The sequence below is a fragment of the Euprymna scolopes genome, chromosome 46 (assembly GCF_053919585.1).
Source record: "Euprymna scolopes isolate OS-2025 chromosome 46, ASM5391958v1, whole genome shotgun sequence".
In the NCBI taxonomy this organism is placed as follows: Eukaryota; Metazoa; Mollusca; class Cephalopoda; order Sepiida; family Sepiolidae; genus Euprymna; species Euprymna scolopes.
Genome location: NC_136527.1, coordinates 137,485,506 through 137,504,433, shown reverse-complemented (window position 1 = coordinate 137,504,433; position 18,928 = coordinate 137,485,506). Strand labels below are relative to the sequence as shown.

The 18,928-nt window shown below is 36.8% G+C and overlaps 1 protein-coding gene across 2 annotated transcripts in view; it reads left to right on the top strand.

The window, feature by feature from the left end:
- LOC145271411 (uncharacterized) overlaps positions 1 to 18,928 on the top strand; it is a 681,202-nt gene that overhangs the window by 150,279 nt on the left and 511,995 nt on the right. For both annotated transcript variants that reach the window (XM_080126945.1, XM_080126944.1), the window contains exon 3: positions 13,674 to 13,712. In XM_080126945.1, the coding sequence (XP_079983071.1) occupies positions 13,674 to 13,712 (39 nt within the window). The remainder of the gene's footprint in view (positions 1 to 13,673; positions 13,713 to 18,928) is intronic.

Here is an 18,928-nt window from a genome sequence, read left to right as displayed (position 1 = left end):
CCCACATGCCTGACCTTTAACCAGCTCCCATTTCCCACCTCTTGGGAGCTGGTCCCCTTTTTCCCTTCCCCCTCCCTTCACTCCTCACATTAAAAATTGGCCTTGTGCCTAATTTGCTCGGTGGGGGAGCAAATAAATACCATCTGTTCTTCAGATGCTGCAAAGCTATGACTAGCAAAGACCAGCTATGACTAGCAAAGACCATATGTGGGGCTAACCCCACATATCTGAACTTGGTCACTGAAGGGGCAACCCTTCATACCAACAGTTTCTAATCCAGCTCCCATTTCCCACCTCTCGGGAGCTGGTACCACCTTTCCCTCCCCCTTCCCTCCATCTCCACATTAAAAAACGGCCTTGTGCCTAATTTTCTCAGTGGGGGAGCAAATAAATACCATCTGTTCTTCAGATGCTGCACTTCAATTTCTTGTTCTCTGTCAGTGGAGGAGAAATCCTTCACGGTTGAGACAATTTTTATTTTTGTTCCTTTTCTCCATGTTAAAAAACGACCCTGGCGTCTAACTCTGTCCCGTGGGGAGGCATTGTAAATAGGAACATATATGAAATAATTTCTCTTCCCACCAAGGCTATTATAATTTTAAGAAAATTTAAATCATTTTTAGAAGATAGATCATTAGGATTTCTAAATTAATACATAAATACATTGTCTTGGTTAATGATTAGGTAACCCTTGCTTCACGATAAATTTCAACATTACTGCGTTTCTTTTCTTCTTCACTATCGGCGCTATAATTTTTTAAAAAATTGTCATTTTCTGGAAGATGTCTCAGCAGGATTTTCAAAGGTCACTGGAAAATGGTGGGATCCTTCTACAGATCCAGAAGATTTCTCACTACTGATACAATTCTCTATCTGTATAAGAGCCAAGTACGTCCAAGGATGGAGTACTGCTGCCACATCTGGGCAGGAGCTGCTAAAAACAGTCTATCCTGCCTTGACAGAGTACAAAATAAACTTCGTTGTTTGGTGGGGGTTAGGGTTAGACAAATATAAAAGCCAAGTACGCCCCAGGATGGAGTACTGCTGCCACATCTGGGCAAGAGCTCTTAAAAACAGCCTATCCTGCCTTGACAGAGTACAAAATAGGCTTCGTGGCTTAGTGGGGGATGCCCTTTTCTCTTCCCTGCAACCTCTCTCCCACAGGAGAGACGTTGCGAGCCTGTCTTTGTTTTATCGTTACTTCCATGGCAAGTGCTTGTCTGAGTTCCAATCTCTGGTCCCCCCTTCTCTAATCTTTCACGATAAACATCCGTCTAGCTGAAACCACTGTCAAAAATTCCCTCCAGTCTTTATCTGTGCCAAAACCAAAACGTAGATTCCATGAACAAAGCCTCTTTCTTAGAAGTGCACGCCTGTGGAACTCTGTTCCACCTGACTACAACTTTGATGTCTTCAAGTCCAACATAAACAAATTCCTGATGAACCGCCCCCTTAAGTAAGACACTTTATCAAATCTCCATTACTAACGATTACTACGATATTATCCCATTGATTACTGTACACGCAATTACCCTTATCCTCGAGTGGCTTCCGGGCCTTGATAAGTGATAACTCCCTTGTAAAAAAAAAATAAAAATAAATAAATACATTGACACAGTTAAGTGATTAGACAACCCTTGCATTACTGTGTTTCATTTTTTCCCCCACTATCGACACCGGAATTTTTTTTGGAAAAAAGACGCAGGTTTTACAAACAAATACACCCCTTGCTTCACTACCAAATTCCACATTACTGTGAGAATTCCCAACAGAATCCAACAAAGTACACCTGAAGAAGGTCTGAGGTTATAGCAACCGAAATGTGAAATAATGAATAATCCAATTATATCTGTATTAAACAAAACCAACAACACTACCGCTTTATTTTAAAAACTTTGAAAAAAAAATCAATTCAGTTTGCTTATGTAGCAGAGCTGACATGTACTAAATGTAGCCACCTTCAGCCTCAATCACTGTCTCGATACGGGTCTGGAACTGGGAGCATGCCTTTTCCACAACCGCTGATGGGAATTCGGTGAATATTTGGTGGATGGTGGCGATCAGGCTGGTTTTAGTGTTGTGGGAGGTCAAGTTGGTGATGTTCTCTATGTATGACTAAACAAAGTAGTCCAGCAGGTTCGGGTCGAGAAAGGAGTTGGCTAGTTCGAGAAGGGTACAAAGTCGTAGCATGCTCTCATTCTGTCAGCCATGACTGGGTCTGGATCCTAACTAATTCCCTGTTGTATTCTTGAGTGACGTTGGCACCGAGAATTCCTGAAAGAATTGAACAAAATACACCTGAAGAATGTCTGAAGTTATAACAACTGAAATGTGAAATGATGATATATAGAGAACAAATGTCGGAACGAAAACAAAAGGTGTGTGAGAAGTAAAGAAAGTCAGAACACCAGAGTTGATTGGCCAAATAAAGAATTTCATGGATAAGGACCGTCGTGTGTCTATAAAGACCATAAGTGCACAGTATGATGTCGGTGTGGGAACAGTACACAATTATTCAGGTCGGGGAAGGAGGGAGGGACAGTGAGGTTTCCTAAAAAAGAGCATGTGAAAAGAAACAACCCAGATTCTGACCTATGACGTTGTTAGAAACGTCAAAGGTAAACAAAGGAACAACAAAATTGAAAACAAGGAAAAAACAATAGTGGTCTTTGTATTGTTTTGATTGTTCGGACAATTATTCTCGTTTTGGGTGTTTTTTATTGAGCAAAAAAAAAAAAAAAAAGAGGGAAGTTGCGAGCGAAGCTGGTCTGAACCCATAACGTGCTAGTGGATTAAAAAAAAAAGTGCCTACCGTGGTTGTGGCTGAAATAACGCCTTTTAAGCGATGTCGTGAACGCGAGGGTTGAATGAAAAATGTCAGCAAAAAAATCGACCCTCCCTGTGCCCAGTTGAGGGTGAAGGAATTAATGTTTTTGACCAAGGGTCGAGCTTTAAAATACTCATCCGTGAAAATCCGTCGCCTTTGTTAAAAGTTTTTGCGAAATATACATTTTTTTTTTTTTTTTTTTACATTGCAACTTTGGTGTACTGGGGCACTATGTTGGGATTTGGGCAGCAAAATATCAGTTCACGTTACACTTGAACTTCTGCATGTCGGTACAGTTAGGGAAGCAGTGACCTGGAATGGAATTCCAGAGTCTAGTGATTCTTGTGCCTCCTCGACGTAAATACCCCCTACAAGCGCGACAAGCAGCTAAATCCCACCCCTTCATGGTGAATGCTCTGATGAACTACATGCACTTGTACCTCCTCAACATAAATACCCCTGACAAACTCGACAAGCAGCAAAATTCCACCCATACACAGTAGAGATCCCTAGATGTAAGAAAGCCTTCTACTCCAATAGTTTCTTCCCAAGAACTGCTAGACTTTGGAACTCCTTTCGGGGATTCTGCTTTCCCAACTGTACTGACATGCAGAAGTTCAAGTGTAATGTGAACAAACATCTTGCTGCTCATCTCCCTGCAACTTATGTCCCCGGTAGTAGATCCGTGAAAATCCGTCGCCTTTGTTAAAAGTTTTTGCGAAATATACATACATTTTTTTTTTTTTTACATTGCAACTTTGGTGTACTGGGGCACTATGTTGGGATTTGGGCAGCAAGATGTCAGTTCACGTTACACTTGAACTTCTGCATGTCGGTACAGTTAGGGAAGCAGGGACCTGGAATGGAATTCCAGAGTCTAGCGGTTCTGGGGAAGAAACTACTGGAGTAGAAAGATATTTTACATCTAGGGATCTCTACAGTGTAAGGGTGGGATTTAGATGCCTGTCAGGTTTGTCGAGGGTGTCTGCGTCGTGGGGGCACAAGTATCTGCAGTTCATCAGAGCATTCACCGTTAAAGTACTTGTAGAACAGGCAGAGAGATGCAACATTTCACTGATGGGACTTAGGTGACAGTTCAGGACCTAAATAGTTAATCAGGTTGGCGACTCTATCTTTGCGAAATATGAAACTTCGGGCGCATGAAACGAAACACTACTGAAAGAGAATCGTTCATTTAACTGGAATTTGAAGAAAAAAAATAATTTGAATAAAAAAAATAATAAAATAAACTTTTTTTGTTATTTGCTTTTTTTTTTTTTGTTTTCATCTTTTCTTTTTTGAGTATTTGTGTACAAAGAAGTGTTTTATATATATATGTGTGTATATATATATATGTATATGTGTATACATATATATATATATATATATATATATATATATATATATATATATATATATATACGCAGAGTTTTTTTATTCAAAAGTAATGGACTAGTGAATTGAACGAGGTTGTTAGATAGTGCTCAATAAAAAGAGCTGATAATACTTGTTTATTGTTATATAAACATGTTTACATCCCGCTGCTACAAACAGCGACTTGTTTCAATCAAACAACAGATATCATCAGGCAGCGACTTGACTATTCAAATGTTCAGTGAATAATCTCATATTCATTGAACATTTGAATAGTCAAGTCGTGAACATTTGAATAGTCAAGTCGCTGCCTGATGATATCTGTTGTTTGATTGAAACAAGTGGCTGTTTGCAGCAGCGGGATGTAAACATGTTTATATAACAATAAACATATATAATATATATACAGGGTGTTTCAAAAGTCTTGGGCACATTTTAACATTATATCTTGAGAATTATTTAGGATATAAAAACGTATCTGGTATATTCAGAAAACTTGGAATCTCAAGTTCTTCATGGAATGTTCACAGATGTTCAATGAAAGAACTATTGCTCCAACGACACACAGCAAGCTGATAGTCCAATTCTTACCAAACGCATCACAGAATTGCGTTGTCAATGGCTGCAACAGCTTCTGTTATTCGGGCCTTCAGCTCATCCATGTCTCACATAGATCAGTTCTTTTACAACCCCCCCCCAAAAAAAAATGCACATAGATCAGTTCTTTTACAACCCCCCCCCCAAAAAAAAAAATTGCAGGATGTGAGATCTTTTTTTGCGAAATGCACGTTGCACAAGATTCAGTTTTTGCAAATTTAAACACACAAAACGCCTTTTCTGATTGAGTGAACGCCATTACTGAATCTGTAAAGAATGAAAAAAATCAATAGTCTTACAAAAAAACTTAACGCATTTAGCTTTAAAATGGCACCACTTTAATCTTATTACCATTTATAGTTAAGCAAGCACAAGAACTTGAAATTTGCCCAAGACTTTTGGAACACCCTGTATATATATATATATATATATATGTATGTATATATATCAGGTCATGTCATATGCTACTGGTACCATGTAACCCAGTACTACCTGCCTCATGGTCGGGTCACCGGTGACTAAACTGGTTCCCCCACCAGACTTGTTTGGTAAGGAGGGCGGCTAGTCTCCCTGAAGGATTAAAAACAAGACCTTCCAAAGGGCGAATGAACTCTTTTTCTGGGTCAACGGCCAACTAGCACCGTGTATATTTGTGTGTGTGTATATGTGTATTGGGGTGGAGAGGGCTCCCGTAAGCCGTGGTGAAGGCAACCTTTCTAGGAGAAGCAAATCTCTGATTTAAAAAAACATAAAGCGGGAGACCAGTACTCGCATTAAGCTGGTCTGCAGTTTAATTTGTTGCTGGCTATCTTGCTCTTGCTTGTTGCTGGATCTCAACATTTTGAACCGAGAGAGAGACTTAGCTGTCGTACAAAGCTAAGACTCTGTAACATCATCTTTGTATAGATACTCCCTCAGGCATTTGGGATCATGGATTTTAAATGTCTGAGGGAGTGGCACTCGTCTGACAAGACGTTGCAATCATCATATATATATATATATATATATATATAAGTGAACGTGTGTGTGTCTGTACATTTCCATATGCAATAACTCTACTCTTTTACATCTAGGGATCTCTACTGTGTGGGGGTGGATTTAGCTGCCTGTCGGGTTTGTCGAGGGTGTCTACATCGTGGGGGCAAAAGTGTCTGCAGTTTGTCAGAGCATTCACTATTAAAATACTTGTAGAACAGGCAGAGGGATGCAACGTTTTCGTCGATGGGACAGAGGCTGAAGCTTAGATGCCAGTTCAGGGCCTATCAGATTTGCGACTCTCTTTTGAACCTTGTCTAGGCGAATGGTGACTAGATAGATTGATAGATAGATAGATAGTTCAGGTCTTTTGAACCCTGTCCAGGAGTGAGAGACTAGTAGCAGATGCACACCAAATATGACAACAATACTCCATACATGGGTGAATGGTGGCTAGATAGATTGATAGATAGGTAGATAGTTCAGGTCTTTTGAACCCTGTCCAGGAGTGAGAGACTAGTAGCAAATGCACACCAAATATGACAACAATACTCCATACATGGGCGAATGGTGGCTAGATAGATTGATAGATAGATAGAGAGTTCAGGTTTTTTTTAACTTTGTCTAGGAGCGAGAGACTAGCAGCAGATGCACCAGCCCAAATGTGACAACAATACATACATACATACATGCATACATTTGAACAGACAGGTGAGATTTATATTATGGATTACTCATTTATACCTACAGGCACTTGTTTCATGCTTACGCACTCATCAGTGTAGGGTAACAGTTTCATGCCGGTTATGAGATTTGAACCCAGCCATGAAATTTACAGAAACACTGCAAAAATGGTTGGATCCTTCTATCGCTCTAGTAGATATCTCACTGCCGATGCAATTCTCTGTCTATATAAGAGCCAGGTACATCCAAGGATGCAATACTGTTGCCACATCTGGGCAGGAGCTGCTAGACAGATCTTGTCCTGCTTTGACAGAGTTCAAAATAGACTTTGCAGCCTCGTAGGATGAAATTCTGTTGCCACATCCGGGCAGGAGCTGCTAGAAAGGACTTGTCCTGCCTTGATAGAGTTCAAAATAGACTTCGTAGCCTCGTAGGAGATGTCCTTTTCTCTTCCCTGCAACCTCTTTCTAACAGAAGAGATGTTGCGAGTTTGTCTCTGCTTTATTGTTATTTTCATGGCAAGTGCTCGTCTGAGCTCCAATCTATGGTCCCCCCTTTTGCCAAACTTTCATCTAGTCTCACTAAAAACACTATCAATAATTCCTCTCTGTGCTCATTAAAAAAAAAAAATGAGAGCCTTGGATTTTTATAAAACTTTCTGAAAAATTGTAACTGATTTCTATATAATTTTGTGTCTATACTTCACGATAACTCTTGGGTGTGCCCCAGGGGCTCTTTTAGGCCTAATAAAAACATTTTTGGTGACTAGTTTACTATATTTGTCCAAAATTTTCTGTGTATGTCTATTTAGCAGTTTTGCATGGTGCTGAACTTAAATTTAAATATGTTAAGACCTTGGGGACTTTTGAGGCTAAATGTGTGTGTGTGTGGGGGGGGGGGCAATGATGGACTTAGTCATTTCTTTTTTTTCATGGTGCAGAAATCAAATTTACATATGTTAAGACCTAAAACTGCACTGTTGGTTAATTTTCACCAGGATTTAACGTCCCCTGAGCTGGTAGAAAGGACTTATCCTGCCTTGATAGAGTTCAAAATAGACTTTGTAGCTTCATAGGAGATGTCCTTTTCTCTTCCATGCAACCTCTTTCTAACAGAAGAGATGTTGCGAGTTTGTCTCTGCTTTATCGTTATTTTCATGGCAAGTGCTCGTCTGAGCTCCAATCTATGGTCCCCCTTTTGCCAAACTTTCATCTAGTCTCGCTAAAAACACTATCAATAATTCCTCCCTCGTCTAGCTGAGAACACTATCTATCTAACTTGGCTGTTACTAAGCTAAATTCGGACAATATAGTTTTAAGCAGTGTTCGAGTAGACCTCTGGCGCAAGAATGAATAATAGACCCCGAGGTATATGATTAAAAAAAAAGCACAGATTAAACAAAAGGGGGGGGGTAAATATGTGATGGGGGGGAGGGGAAAGCTATAATAAAACGTCTTTCTGCCGACACTTTTCAAAACGAATATCGACAATAGGGTGGGGCAACATGGTTAAAAAAACGTGGTCAAAAAACAATGAATTATCACTATCATTAGTAATTGTCTGTATTTTTGAGATGAGGTGTTTTCATTGATTGAGATTTTCGGACTGACTTCCTCATCTTGGTTGTTATCGTCACAGCGTTTGCCCTCCGGCCTTCATCAGGTATTTTGTATCGAACTGGGGAACCGTTTGTTAGGAGTCTCGAACCCAACCCTTTATTATTATTACGGGGGGGTACCGTGTTTTGACTCCAGCTAGGCTCTGGGACATAGTTGATGATTCTCTGTTTTGAATGTTACTTTTCACTGCCTTCGTTCAGGATTGAACTCAGCACCTTTGGGTAACTGTAAACTTTGATACAACGTCTAGGACCACTCGACCATATGTTACTATCATTATTTTCATGGCAAGTGCTCGTCACAAGAAACACTCGTCTAGCAAAAAAACACTATCAATAATTCCTCCCACTCTTTATCTGTGCCTAAACCTAAACGTAGATTCCATGAACAAAGTTTCTTTCTTAGAACTACACGCCTGTGGAATTGTCTTCCGTTTGCCTGCTTTCCGGCTGATTACAATTTGGTCGTCTTCAAGTCCAATGTAAACAAGTTGTTGATGAGTCGTTCTCCTTAAGTGAACAAATTTACCAAATTTCCACTAACAATTGTTACGACATTGTCCCATTGACCACTGTTCGCTTATTAACCTTTATCCTCGAGTGGCCTCTAGCCTTGGTGACTCCTTTGTAAATAAAAAAAAATCATTCTACAACTCCAGAATTGTTGCATTGTTGGAGCATTTATTATTTCACTGTAATTGTGAAACAAGGGTTGCCCAATCTCCAACCACACCTCCCCTAAATCGGCAATGTTTGAGACCCTACTTCAGAATAGGCAGTGAAATAGTTTCATGCAGTGTTAGAGTAGACCTCTGGTGCAAGAAAGAATAATAGACCCCAAGTTATATGATAAAAAAAAGCACAAATTAAGCAAAAGTTTTTGTTTTTTTTTACACAGTGGTCACCATTTACCAAGGCCCGGAAGCCACTCATGGATAAGGGTAAATAAGTGATGGGAGGGGGGGGGGCTATAATAAGACGTCTTTTGGCCAACACTTTTCAAAATGAACATCAACAACAGGATGGGGGCACCGTGATCAAAAGACAATAAATAACCCCACGTGTGGCTCAACGTGATGATGCCGTATAAATTAAAGAAAGTGGGACTAAATAAGGGATGGGGGAGAAAAAAAATATAATAAGACGTACATTTCTCTTCTCTTCTACTCCGAGGCATTACCTCCTCCTGAACACAAAAATGTAGAAAAAAAAATTTACGTACCAGACTTCCTACCCTGATGAAGCTGTTTATAAGCGAAATATATCGGACAAAAAAAGTGAATATAATGATTTTATCCAGTTCAAATAAATGTGCGATTCTCTATTTTGCACAGGGCTAGGTCTGTTCAACATCTTGGATTCTTGGAGGCCCTTACAATAAACTGTTGCAGACCTGTTCTTTGCAAACAGATGGACCACATAAGTTCGTTGAACGTTTACAAACAGGCGCCACCAGGTTAATTTCTACGCAGTGTTTTTTCTTCCCCCTCATAGAAATTACTTCATGCCAACATTACTTCATTCCGACATTTACTTCTGAAGACAGTCGGCGAAAAGTACTTCAAGTTTCTTCACCGCCGTTCCCCCTTTTCTTTTCTCTTTCTCCCCCTTTTACTCGATCTTCTTCCTTTTCAATTTATTTTTCTTACTTTTAGTCGATCCTGTTTCTTTTTTACATTATAGTCGATCTTTTTTTCATAAGGTTTAAAAAAAAAAAATGCCCCACTTCGCTTTTAAATGATTTTATCATTATATCTGACAATTTCAAGTGATCAAATTTCTCATTTAAATTTTATTCAGTGTGTGACTGTGACCTCTGACCCCATCGAAGTCGCAATAGTCGTTATCGTCTTTACTCTGAGAGTTTTTTACAAGATTCTCCCATGCCACAGGCCTCGTTATCGTTTTTTTTGTTATTTATTTATTACATTTTCACCCCAAAAAAGGCACATTGCCACTTTGTTGTAGGGGGCTACTATCGGGGACATAAACATCAGGGGTACTGTGTAGGAAGTTGGGCAGCAAGATGTCGGTTCACGTTGCACTTGAACTTCTGCATGTCAGTACAGTCGGGGAAGCAGGGACCCGGCAGGGAATTCCAAAGTGTAGCTGTTCTGAGGAAGAAACTACTGGAGTAGAAGGCTCTCTTGCATCTAGGGATCTCTACTGTGAAGGGGTGGGATTTTGCTGCTTGTCGGGTTTGTCGGGGGTATTTACGTCGTGGGGGCACAAGTGCTTGCAGTTCGTCAGAGCATTCTCCGTTAAAGTACTTGTAGAACAGGCAGAGGGATGCAACATTTCGTCGATGGGACAGAGGTTGAAGCTTAGATGACAATTCAGGACCTATCAGGTTGGCGACTCTCTTTTGAACCTTGTCTAGGAGCGAGAGACTAGTGGCAGATGCACCAGCCCAAATATGACAACAATACTCCATACATGGGCGAATGGTGGCCTTATAGAGGTACAGAATACTTTCAGGTGTTAGTAGCTTTCTAGCACGGTAGAGAGCACCCACCCCCTTCGCAAGAAGAGGGCCAAAATCAAAGTGCAGTATCTGTTCCGGCAGATATTGCAAGCAAAGACCTTATGTGGGGGCGACCCCACAGATAAGACCTTGGTCAATGTAGGGGCAACCCTTCATACCAATTGTCACTATCCAGCTCCCCTACTCCCTGGGGAGTTGGTCCCCATTTCCCTTCACTCCTCACATTAAAAATCGGCCTTGTGCCTAATTTGCTCGGTGGGGGAGCAAATAAATACCGCCCACCTTCTTCGCAGCGACCCTGGCAATGTTCTCAATGTAATTGTTCCAACTCATCTTTCCTGTGAACGTTAGGCCAAGGAGTTTAAAAGATGTACTTTCAGACAAAGAGTCATTGGCCATTGCTATTAGTGGTAGAGAAGGTTTCTTGTAATTATTGAAGGAAACAAGTTTAGTCTTGGCAGCATTAATATGCTGGCGTCCACTGAAAATAATTAGCTTCTCATGTAAACCAAAAGAAGACAAACACAGATGTTTCTAATCTACTCAATTAATTCAACGAAATTTACAAAGTGTGTTACATATGTACAATTGTTCAGTTCAATCTCATTACAAAAAAAAACACTCCTGAATCTCATTCTCCGTTCTCTACATTGGCGGCGGTCGAGAGAGGGTGGCCATCTCTTTGGTTAGTATTCGCTTCTCTCCCGATCCAGCTCAGTCTGTGATTTTTGGCATTTGCTTATATTTCGAGGAAAGGGTTGGTTAGGTAAACCATTAGACCATTCATCGATCAGCACGTCATTCTGGGGTAGTCCCGATGCCTTGCACGCCCCGAGAATCGGTGATTGCAACTCAATTCCATTCACACACTCAATTAAATATGAAACAACAACAACAACAACAACAACAAACACAGTACTTTAATTAAATTAATTAAATCTGGGTGCTTATGCACTTATTAAACCACGCTATTTTTTTTTTCAAGTTAAATTAAAGTTTTACGATATATTTTTTGGTCAATTTTACGACGTTCCCCAGCATATTATAAACACCCCAACCTCTCCATGTTAAGAACGGCTTTCGAAATAACCCCCCCCACCTCAAAAGCCGTTCTTAATGGGAGGGTGTTTATTCCGAAAGCCGTTCTTAACATGGGGGGGTGGTTTTGGGGTGTTTATACTACGCTGAGGCAGGTCGTAAAAACTGACCATTTATTTTTTTTAATTGTTAGGTGAAAGAACAGTTACAAAACACTCCTCCCTCTCCCCGTGTTAAGAATGGCTTTCTAAATAACGTTATTATTTTAGTTCAATAAGTGCATTACTGCATAAGTACCAAAATTTGAATAATTTCAGGTTGTTTCCGTAAATTTATATTAAAAAAAAATTTAATAATAATAATAAAAAAAATAATTTAATTTAATAGTTTTCATTCCAGCTTTCAAATAACACAGTAAAAGTATATGACTGTTTTACAAAAACACAATAAATTCATCCCTTCTTTCGCCAATCTTTCATGATAAACACCCGTCTAGCTGAAACCATTGTCAAAAATTTTCCCCACTCTTTATCCGTGCCAAATCCAAAGCATAGATTCCATGAACAAAGCCTCTTTCTTAGAAGTGCACGCCTGTGGAACTCTGTTCCGTCTGCCTGTTTCCCACCTGACTACAACTTAGATGTCTTCAAGTTCAACATAAACAAATTCCTGATGAACCGCCCCCTTAAGTAAGGCACTTTATCAAATCTCCAATACTAACGATTACTACGATACTATCCCATTGATTACTGTACACGCAATAACCCTTATCCCTGAGTGGCTTCTGGGTCTTGTTAAGTGATGACAAAACCACAATAAATTCATCCCTTCTTTCGCCGATCTTTCACGATAAACACCCGTCTAGCTGAAATCACTGTCAAAAATTCCCCCCAGTCTTTATCTGTGCCAAAACCAAAACGTAGATTCCATGAACAAAGCTTCTTTCTCAGAAGTGCACGCCTGTGGAACTCTGTTTCGTCTGCCTGCTTCCCACCTGACTACAACTTGGATGTCTTCAAGTCCAACGTTAACAAATTCTTGATGAACCGCCCCCTAAAGTAGACACTTTATCAAATCTCAACATTAACGTACTGTACACACAATAACCCTTATCCCCGAGTGCCTTCCGGTCCTTGATAAGTGGTACCACTTTGTAAAAAAAGACAAAAAATCCCTTCAGCTAGGTTACACGCCGCTGCCCGGGCACCCAATAATGCTTAAGGGTTTTTATTACTGTACACAGATTCGAAAAAGTTGTCAAAAAACTAATATATAACAAATAAATGTTATCAAAGGCAAGATAAGTTACTTTTCTGCCAAACTGGATATATTTTTCGTGTTTTTATTCAATGTAACATTTATTCAGCTCGAAAAACATACAGTGTTTACCGATGTATTCGAAAATTCAAGATGGCGTCTCACACCCTCTTTAACACCGTAAGTATGGAAAAAGGTGTTATAAATAAAAAACTATACAAAATACTATTAAAAACCCGCCGAATATATATCAACCTATGTCACGGTAACATGTATTGAGCGAGTTTTTAACAGTATTTTATCCGGTTTTTTATTTATAACATCTTTTCCCACACTTACCGTGTTAAAGAGAGAATAAGACGCCATCTTGAATGTTCCAATACATCGATAAACACTGTATGGTTTTCGAGCTGAATAAACATATTACATTGAATAAAAACACGAAAAATATATCCAGTTTGGTAGAAAAGTAACTTATCTTGCCTCTGATAACATTTGTTTTTTGACAACTTTTTCGAATCTATGTGTACAGTAATACAAACCCATGCTTAACAGTTAATACCAGCATAGCTGCCTGGCCTTACTCAGCGTTTCGGAGAGTTCCACCGCTTCCAGAGGCGGTCACGCCAAATGACCATATTTTTATTTTAGTTTAAATGGGGTACAATGAACCAACATTTTTTTATAACTATTTTGGCTTGTGTTCCTCAGAAGTGGCTCCTTTATTTCCTGCTTCTTTTGTTTCAGCTCGTTTGACCCAGTGGTCTTCATCAAATGACTCATGTAATTTATTAAAAACCTGTTCCTTGTTTTTACAGGATTATGATGTGTTTTCCTATCCGGATGATGAAGATGCTGTAAGTATTTTTTTTCTATCAAGAATTTTGGATGCTTCAAGCAATATCTTACTTATGGGTCTTGTTTAACTCTTTTTATCAGGCCCGTGACCGTCTAGTTAATGTCTATTTTAACGGCATACTCGTCTTATCTCTGGATGTGGGTTGATGTGTGTCAAGACATTTAATATGAATATAACGACATACCTGTCTTCGGGGAGGATTCGCCAGCATCTTGACTCAAATTATTTTAGTGTTTTTATTTATTGTAGCATGTTTATTCGGCCCGAAAAATATTAATGGCGTCGGACTCTGTGGTGAACTCGTTAAGTTTGGTAAAATAAGTTAAAACTAAAAAACTATACAAAATGCCCACAGAATATATGTCAGCCTATGTCACGGTAACATATATTGAGTGAGTTCCTAACAGTATTTTGCATAGTTTTTTTTTTATTTTTAACACATTTTCCCAAACTTACCCTGTTCAACACAGAGTCCGTCGCCATTTGTATTTTTAAAATACGTTGGTAAACACTGTATGTTTTTCGAGCTGAATAAACATGTTACATTAAATAAAAACACTAAAAAAATTATCCGGATAGGTGGAAGAGTAACTTATCTTGCCTTTGATGACATTTATTTGTTATATATTTGTTTTTTTGACAACTTTTTCGAATCTACGTGTATATTAAAACAAACCCCGGTATTCTTAAGTTCATTAAGAATTCCGCTTTTGAAGGTAAGCGTTGTTGCCTGAAGAGGTCTCTAGTTATTGAATTCTAGAAGACTGAAACATGCTCATGACTGTGTAGCAACTCATTACTGCTTATGTAAAGACAAATTTAAAGTGTAACTTGCTCTACTCTCGTATTGAGCACTCCTGTATTAACCGCGTTGTATTTCAATGGTTAACCTACTTTTGGAAAAATAGCAACCTGAAATTATATATATATATATATCTGTATAATTATAAAACTCAAATGTCCTTGTAACAATGTATGTAATCCACTTTCCGATTTACGACATCCGGTGGCGCATGCGTGGCGCAGTGACACACTGAAATATTAACGTTATCCTTTTGAGAGTTTGTATTACTGTACACATAGATTCGAAAAAGTTGTCAAAAAAAACAAATATATAACAAATAAATGTTATCAAAGGCAAGATAAGTTACTTTTCTACCAAACTGGATATATTTTTTGTGTTTTTATTCAATGTAACATGTTTATTCAACTCGAAAAACATGCAGTGTTTACCGATGTATTGGAAAATTAAAAATGGCGCCCGACACTCTCTTTAGCATGGTAAGTTTGGGAAAAGGTGTTATAAATAATAAGCTAGACAAAATACTATTAAAAAACAACCGAATATATGTCAACTGATGTCACGGTAACATATATTGAGCGAATTTCTCACAGTATCAAAGAACATTTTTTTTTCCGTCTAAAAGTTGTATCTTTTACTTCAAAGAATTTAATCACAATATACAGCAGCGTCCAAAACTAAGGGACGAAATTTTAAAACGTAATATTTTTAAGAAATAACAAATGTGAAAAGCTGAAATTTTGACAACTGGTAGTCGTTACAATCCATAATAACATACATTTCGTCATGTTTGCAAATGCAACGTTTACAAATGACTTGCAAACTCTAATCTCTTCTTATTCTTCGAACTAACAAGTGGTTTCTTCCCTGGGGTTCGATTAAAGAGCCCTATTTCTTGCAGTCGTCTTGGAAACAGTCTGTCTTGACACATTAACACATGAGGTACAAGGAGCTGCAATAACTAATGCCCCTGACCCACTTCCCTTAGCAGTAGAGCAACGAAGCTTGGCACAGTTATTAATCTTTCTCTACATAGGAACCACCCAGAGTTATGCATTTCTTCCATCATTTGATGCAGCTCTGGAGACCGTTTTTGTAGAACACCCCAGGTTGGTCCTCCAACCACGACGTGACTTCAGAAATCAAGGCTGCATCATCCGGGAAATGCTTTCCTTTCAAAAACAACTTCATGGCTGGGAAGAGGTGAAAGTCATAGGGTGCAAGGTCAGGAGAGTAGAGAGGATGGGGGAGGATTTCATAACCACACGCCTATGCTTCTGATCTGGCGACATGCGAGTTGTGGACCGGACCGTTGTTCTGCAGAAGGAGGGTACCTTTGCTGATCTTGCCCCGCCTCTTGATTTTGATAGCTTCCCTTAATTTCCTCACAAGTGAAGCATAGTAGGCTTAAAACGGTCCTTTAATTATTTAATTATTTATTTTCAAAGTAGGAACGTCCAAAAGTAAGGGACAAAATTGAGAAAAACAATGTAAACAGTATGCGATATTCAAATCTTAATTTTGATAACTGGTATTCGTTATCATCCATAATAATTTGAATCATTTGGAAAGTATAGAAAAATAATTTGAATCATTTGCAAAGTATAGAAAAAGAATTATAACAATTATTTATTTTCAAAGAAGGAACGTCCAAAAGTAAGGGACAAAATTGAAAAAAAAAAATGTAAACAGTATGCGATATTCAAATCTTAATTTTGATAACTGGTATTCGTTATCATCCATAATAATTTGAATCATTTGGAAAGTATAGAAAAATAATTTGAATCATTTGCAAAGTATAGAAAAAGAATTATAACAATTATTTATTTTCAAAGTAGGAACGTCCAAAAGTAAGGGACAAAATTGAGAAAAACAATGTAAACAGTATGCGATATTCCAATCTTAATTTTGATAACTGGTATTCGTTATCATCCATAATAATTTGAATCATTTGGAAAGTATAGAAAAAGAATTATAACAATTATTTATTTTCAAAATAGGAACGTCCAAAAGTAAGGGACAAAATTTAGAAAAACAATGTAAACAGTATGCGATATTCAAATCTTAATTTTGATAACTGGTATTCGTTATCATCCATAATAATTTGAATCATTTGGAAAGTATAGAAAAATAATTTGAATCATTTGCAAAGTATAGAAAAAGAATTATAACAATTATTTATTTTCAAAGTAGGAACGTCCAAAAGTAAGGGACAAAATTGAGAAAAACAATGTAAACAGTATGCGATATTCAAATCTTAATTTTGATAACTGGTATTCGTTATCATCCATAATAATTTGAATCATTTGGAAAGTATAGAAAAATAATTTGAATCATTTGCAAAGTATAGAAAAAGAATTATAACAATTATTTATTTTCAAAGTAGGAACGTCCAAAAGTAAGGGACAAAATTGAGAAAAAAAATGTAAACAGTATGCGATATTCAAATCTTAATTTTGATAACTGGTATTCGTTATCATCCATAATAATTTGAATCATTTGGAAAGTATAGAAAAAGAATTTGAATCATTTGCAAAGGATAGAAAAAGAATTATAACAATTACTTATTTTCAAAGTAGGAACGTCCAAAAGTAAGGGACAAAATTGAGAAAAAAAATGTAAACAGTATGCGATATTCAAATCTTAATTTTGATAACTGGTATTCGTTATCATCCATAATTTGAATCATTTGGAAAGTATAGAAAAATAATTTGAATCATTTGCAAAGTATAGAAAAAGAATTATAACAATTATTTATTTTCAAAATAGGAACGTCCAAAAGTAAGGGACAAAATTGAGAAAAAAAATGTAAACAGTATGCGATATTCAAATCTTAATTTTGACAACTGGTATTCGTTATCATCCATAATAATTTGAATCATTTGGAAAGTATAGAAAAAGAATTTGAATCATTTGCAAAGTATAGAAAAAGAATTATAACAATTATTTATTTTTAAAGTAGGAACGTCCAAAAGTAATGGACAAAATTGAGAAAAAAAATGTAAACAGTATGCGATATTCAAATCTTAATTTTGATAACTGGTATTCGTTATCATCCATAATAATTTGAATCATTTGCAAAGGATAGAAAAAGAATTATAACAATTATTTATTTTCCAAATAGGAACGTCCAAAAGTAAGGGACGAAATTGAGAGAAAAACAATGTAAACAGTATGCGATATTCAAATCTTAATTTTGATAACTGGTATTCGTTATCATCCATAATAATTTGAATCATTTGGAAAGTATAGAAAAAGAATTATAACAATTATTTATTTTCAAAATAGGAACGTCCAGAAGTAAGGGACAAAATTTAGAAAAACAATGTAAACAGTATGCGATATTCAAATCTTAATTTTGATAACTGGTATTCGTTATCATCCATAATAATTTGAATCATTTGGAAAGTATAGAAAAATAATTTGGATCATTTGCAAAGTATAGAAAAAGAATTATAACAATTATTTATTTTCAAAGTAGGAACGTCCAAAAGTAAGGGACAAAATTGAGAAAAAAAATGTAAACAGTATGCGATATTCAAATCTTAATTTTGATAACTGGTATTCGTTATCATCCATAATAATTTGAATCATTTGGAAAGTATAGAAAAATAATTTGAATCATTTGCAAAGTATAGAAAAAGAATTATAACAATTATTTATTTTCAAAGTAGGAACGTCCAAAAGTAAGGGACAAAATTGAGAAAAAAAATGTAAACAGTATGCGATATTCAAATCTTAATTTTGATAACTGGTATTCGTTATCATCCATAATAATTTGAATCATTTGGAAAGTATAGAAAAATAATTTGAATCATTTGCAAAGTATAGAAAAAGAATTATAACAATTATTTATTTTCAAAGTAGGAACGTCCAAAAGTAAGGGACAAAATTGAGAAAAAAAATGTAAACAGTATGCGATATTCAAATCTTAATTTTGATAACTGGTATTCGTTATCATCCATAATAATTTGAATCATTTGGAAAGTATAGAAAAATAATTTGAATCATTTGCAAATTATAGAAAAAGAATTATAACAATTATTTATTTTCAAAGTAGGAACGTCCAAAAGTAAGGGACAAAATTGAGAAAAAAAATATAAACAGTATGCGATATTCAAATCTTAATTTTGATAACTGGTATTCGTTATCATCCATAATAATTTGAATCATTTGGAAAGTATAGAAAAATAATTTGAATCATTTGCAAATTATAGAAAAAGAATTATAACAATTATTTATTTTCAAAGTAGGAACGTCCAAAAGTAAGGGACAAAATTGAGAAAAAAAATGTAAACAGTATGCGATATTCAAATCTTAATTTTGATAACTGGTATTCGTTATCATCCATAATAATTTGAATCATTTGGAAAGTATAGAAAAATAATTTGAATCATTTGCAAAGTATAGAA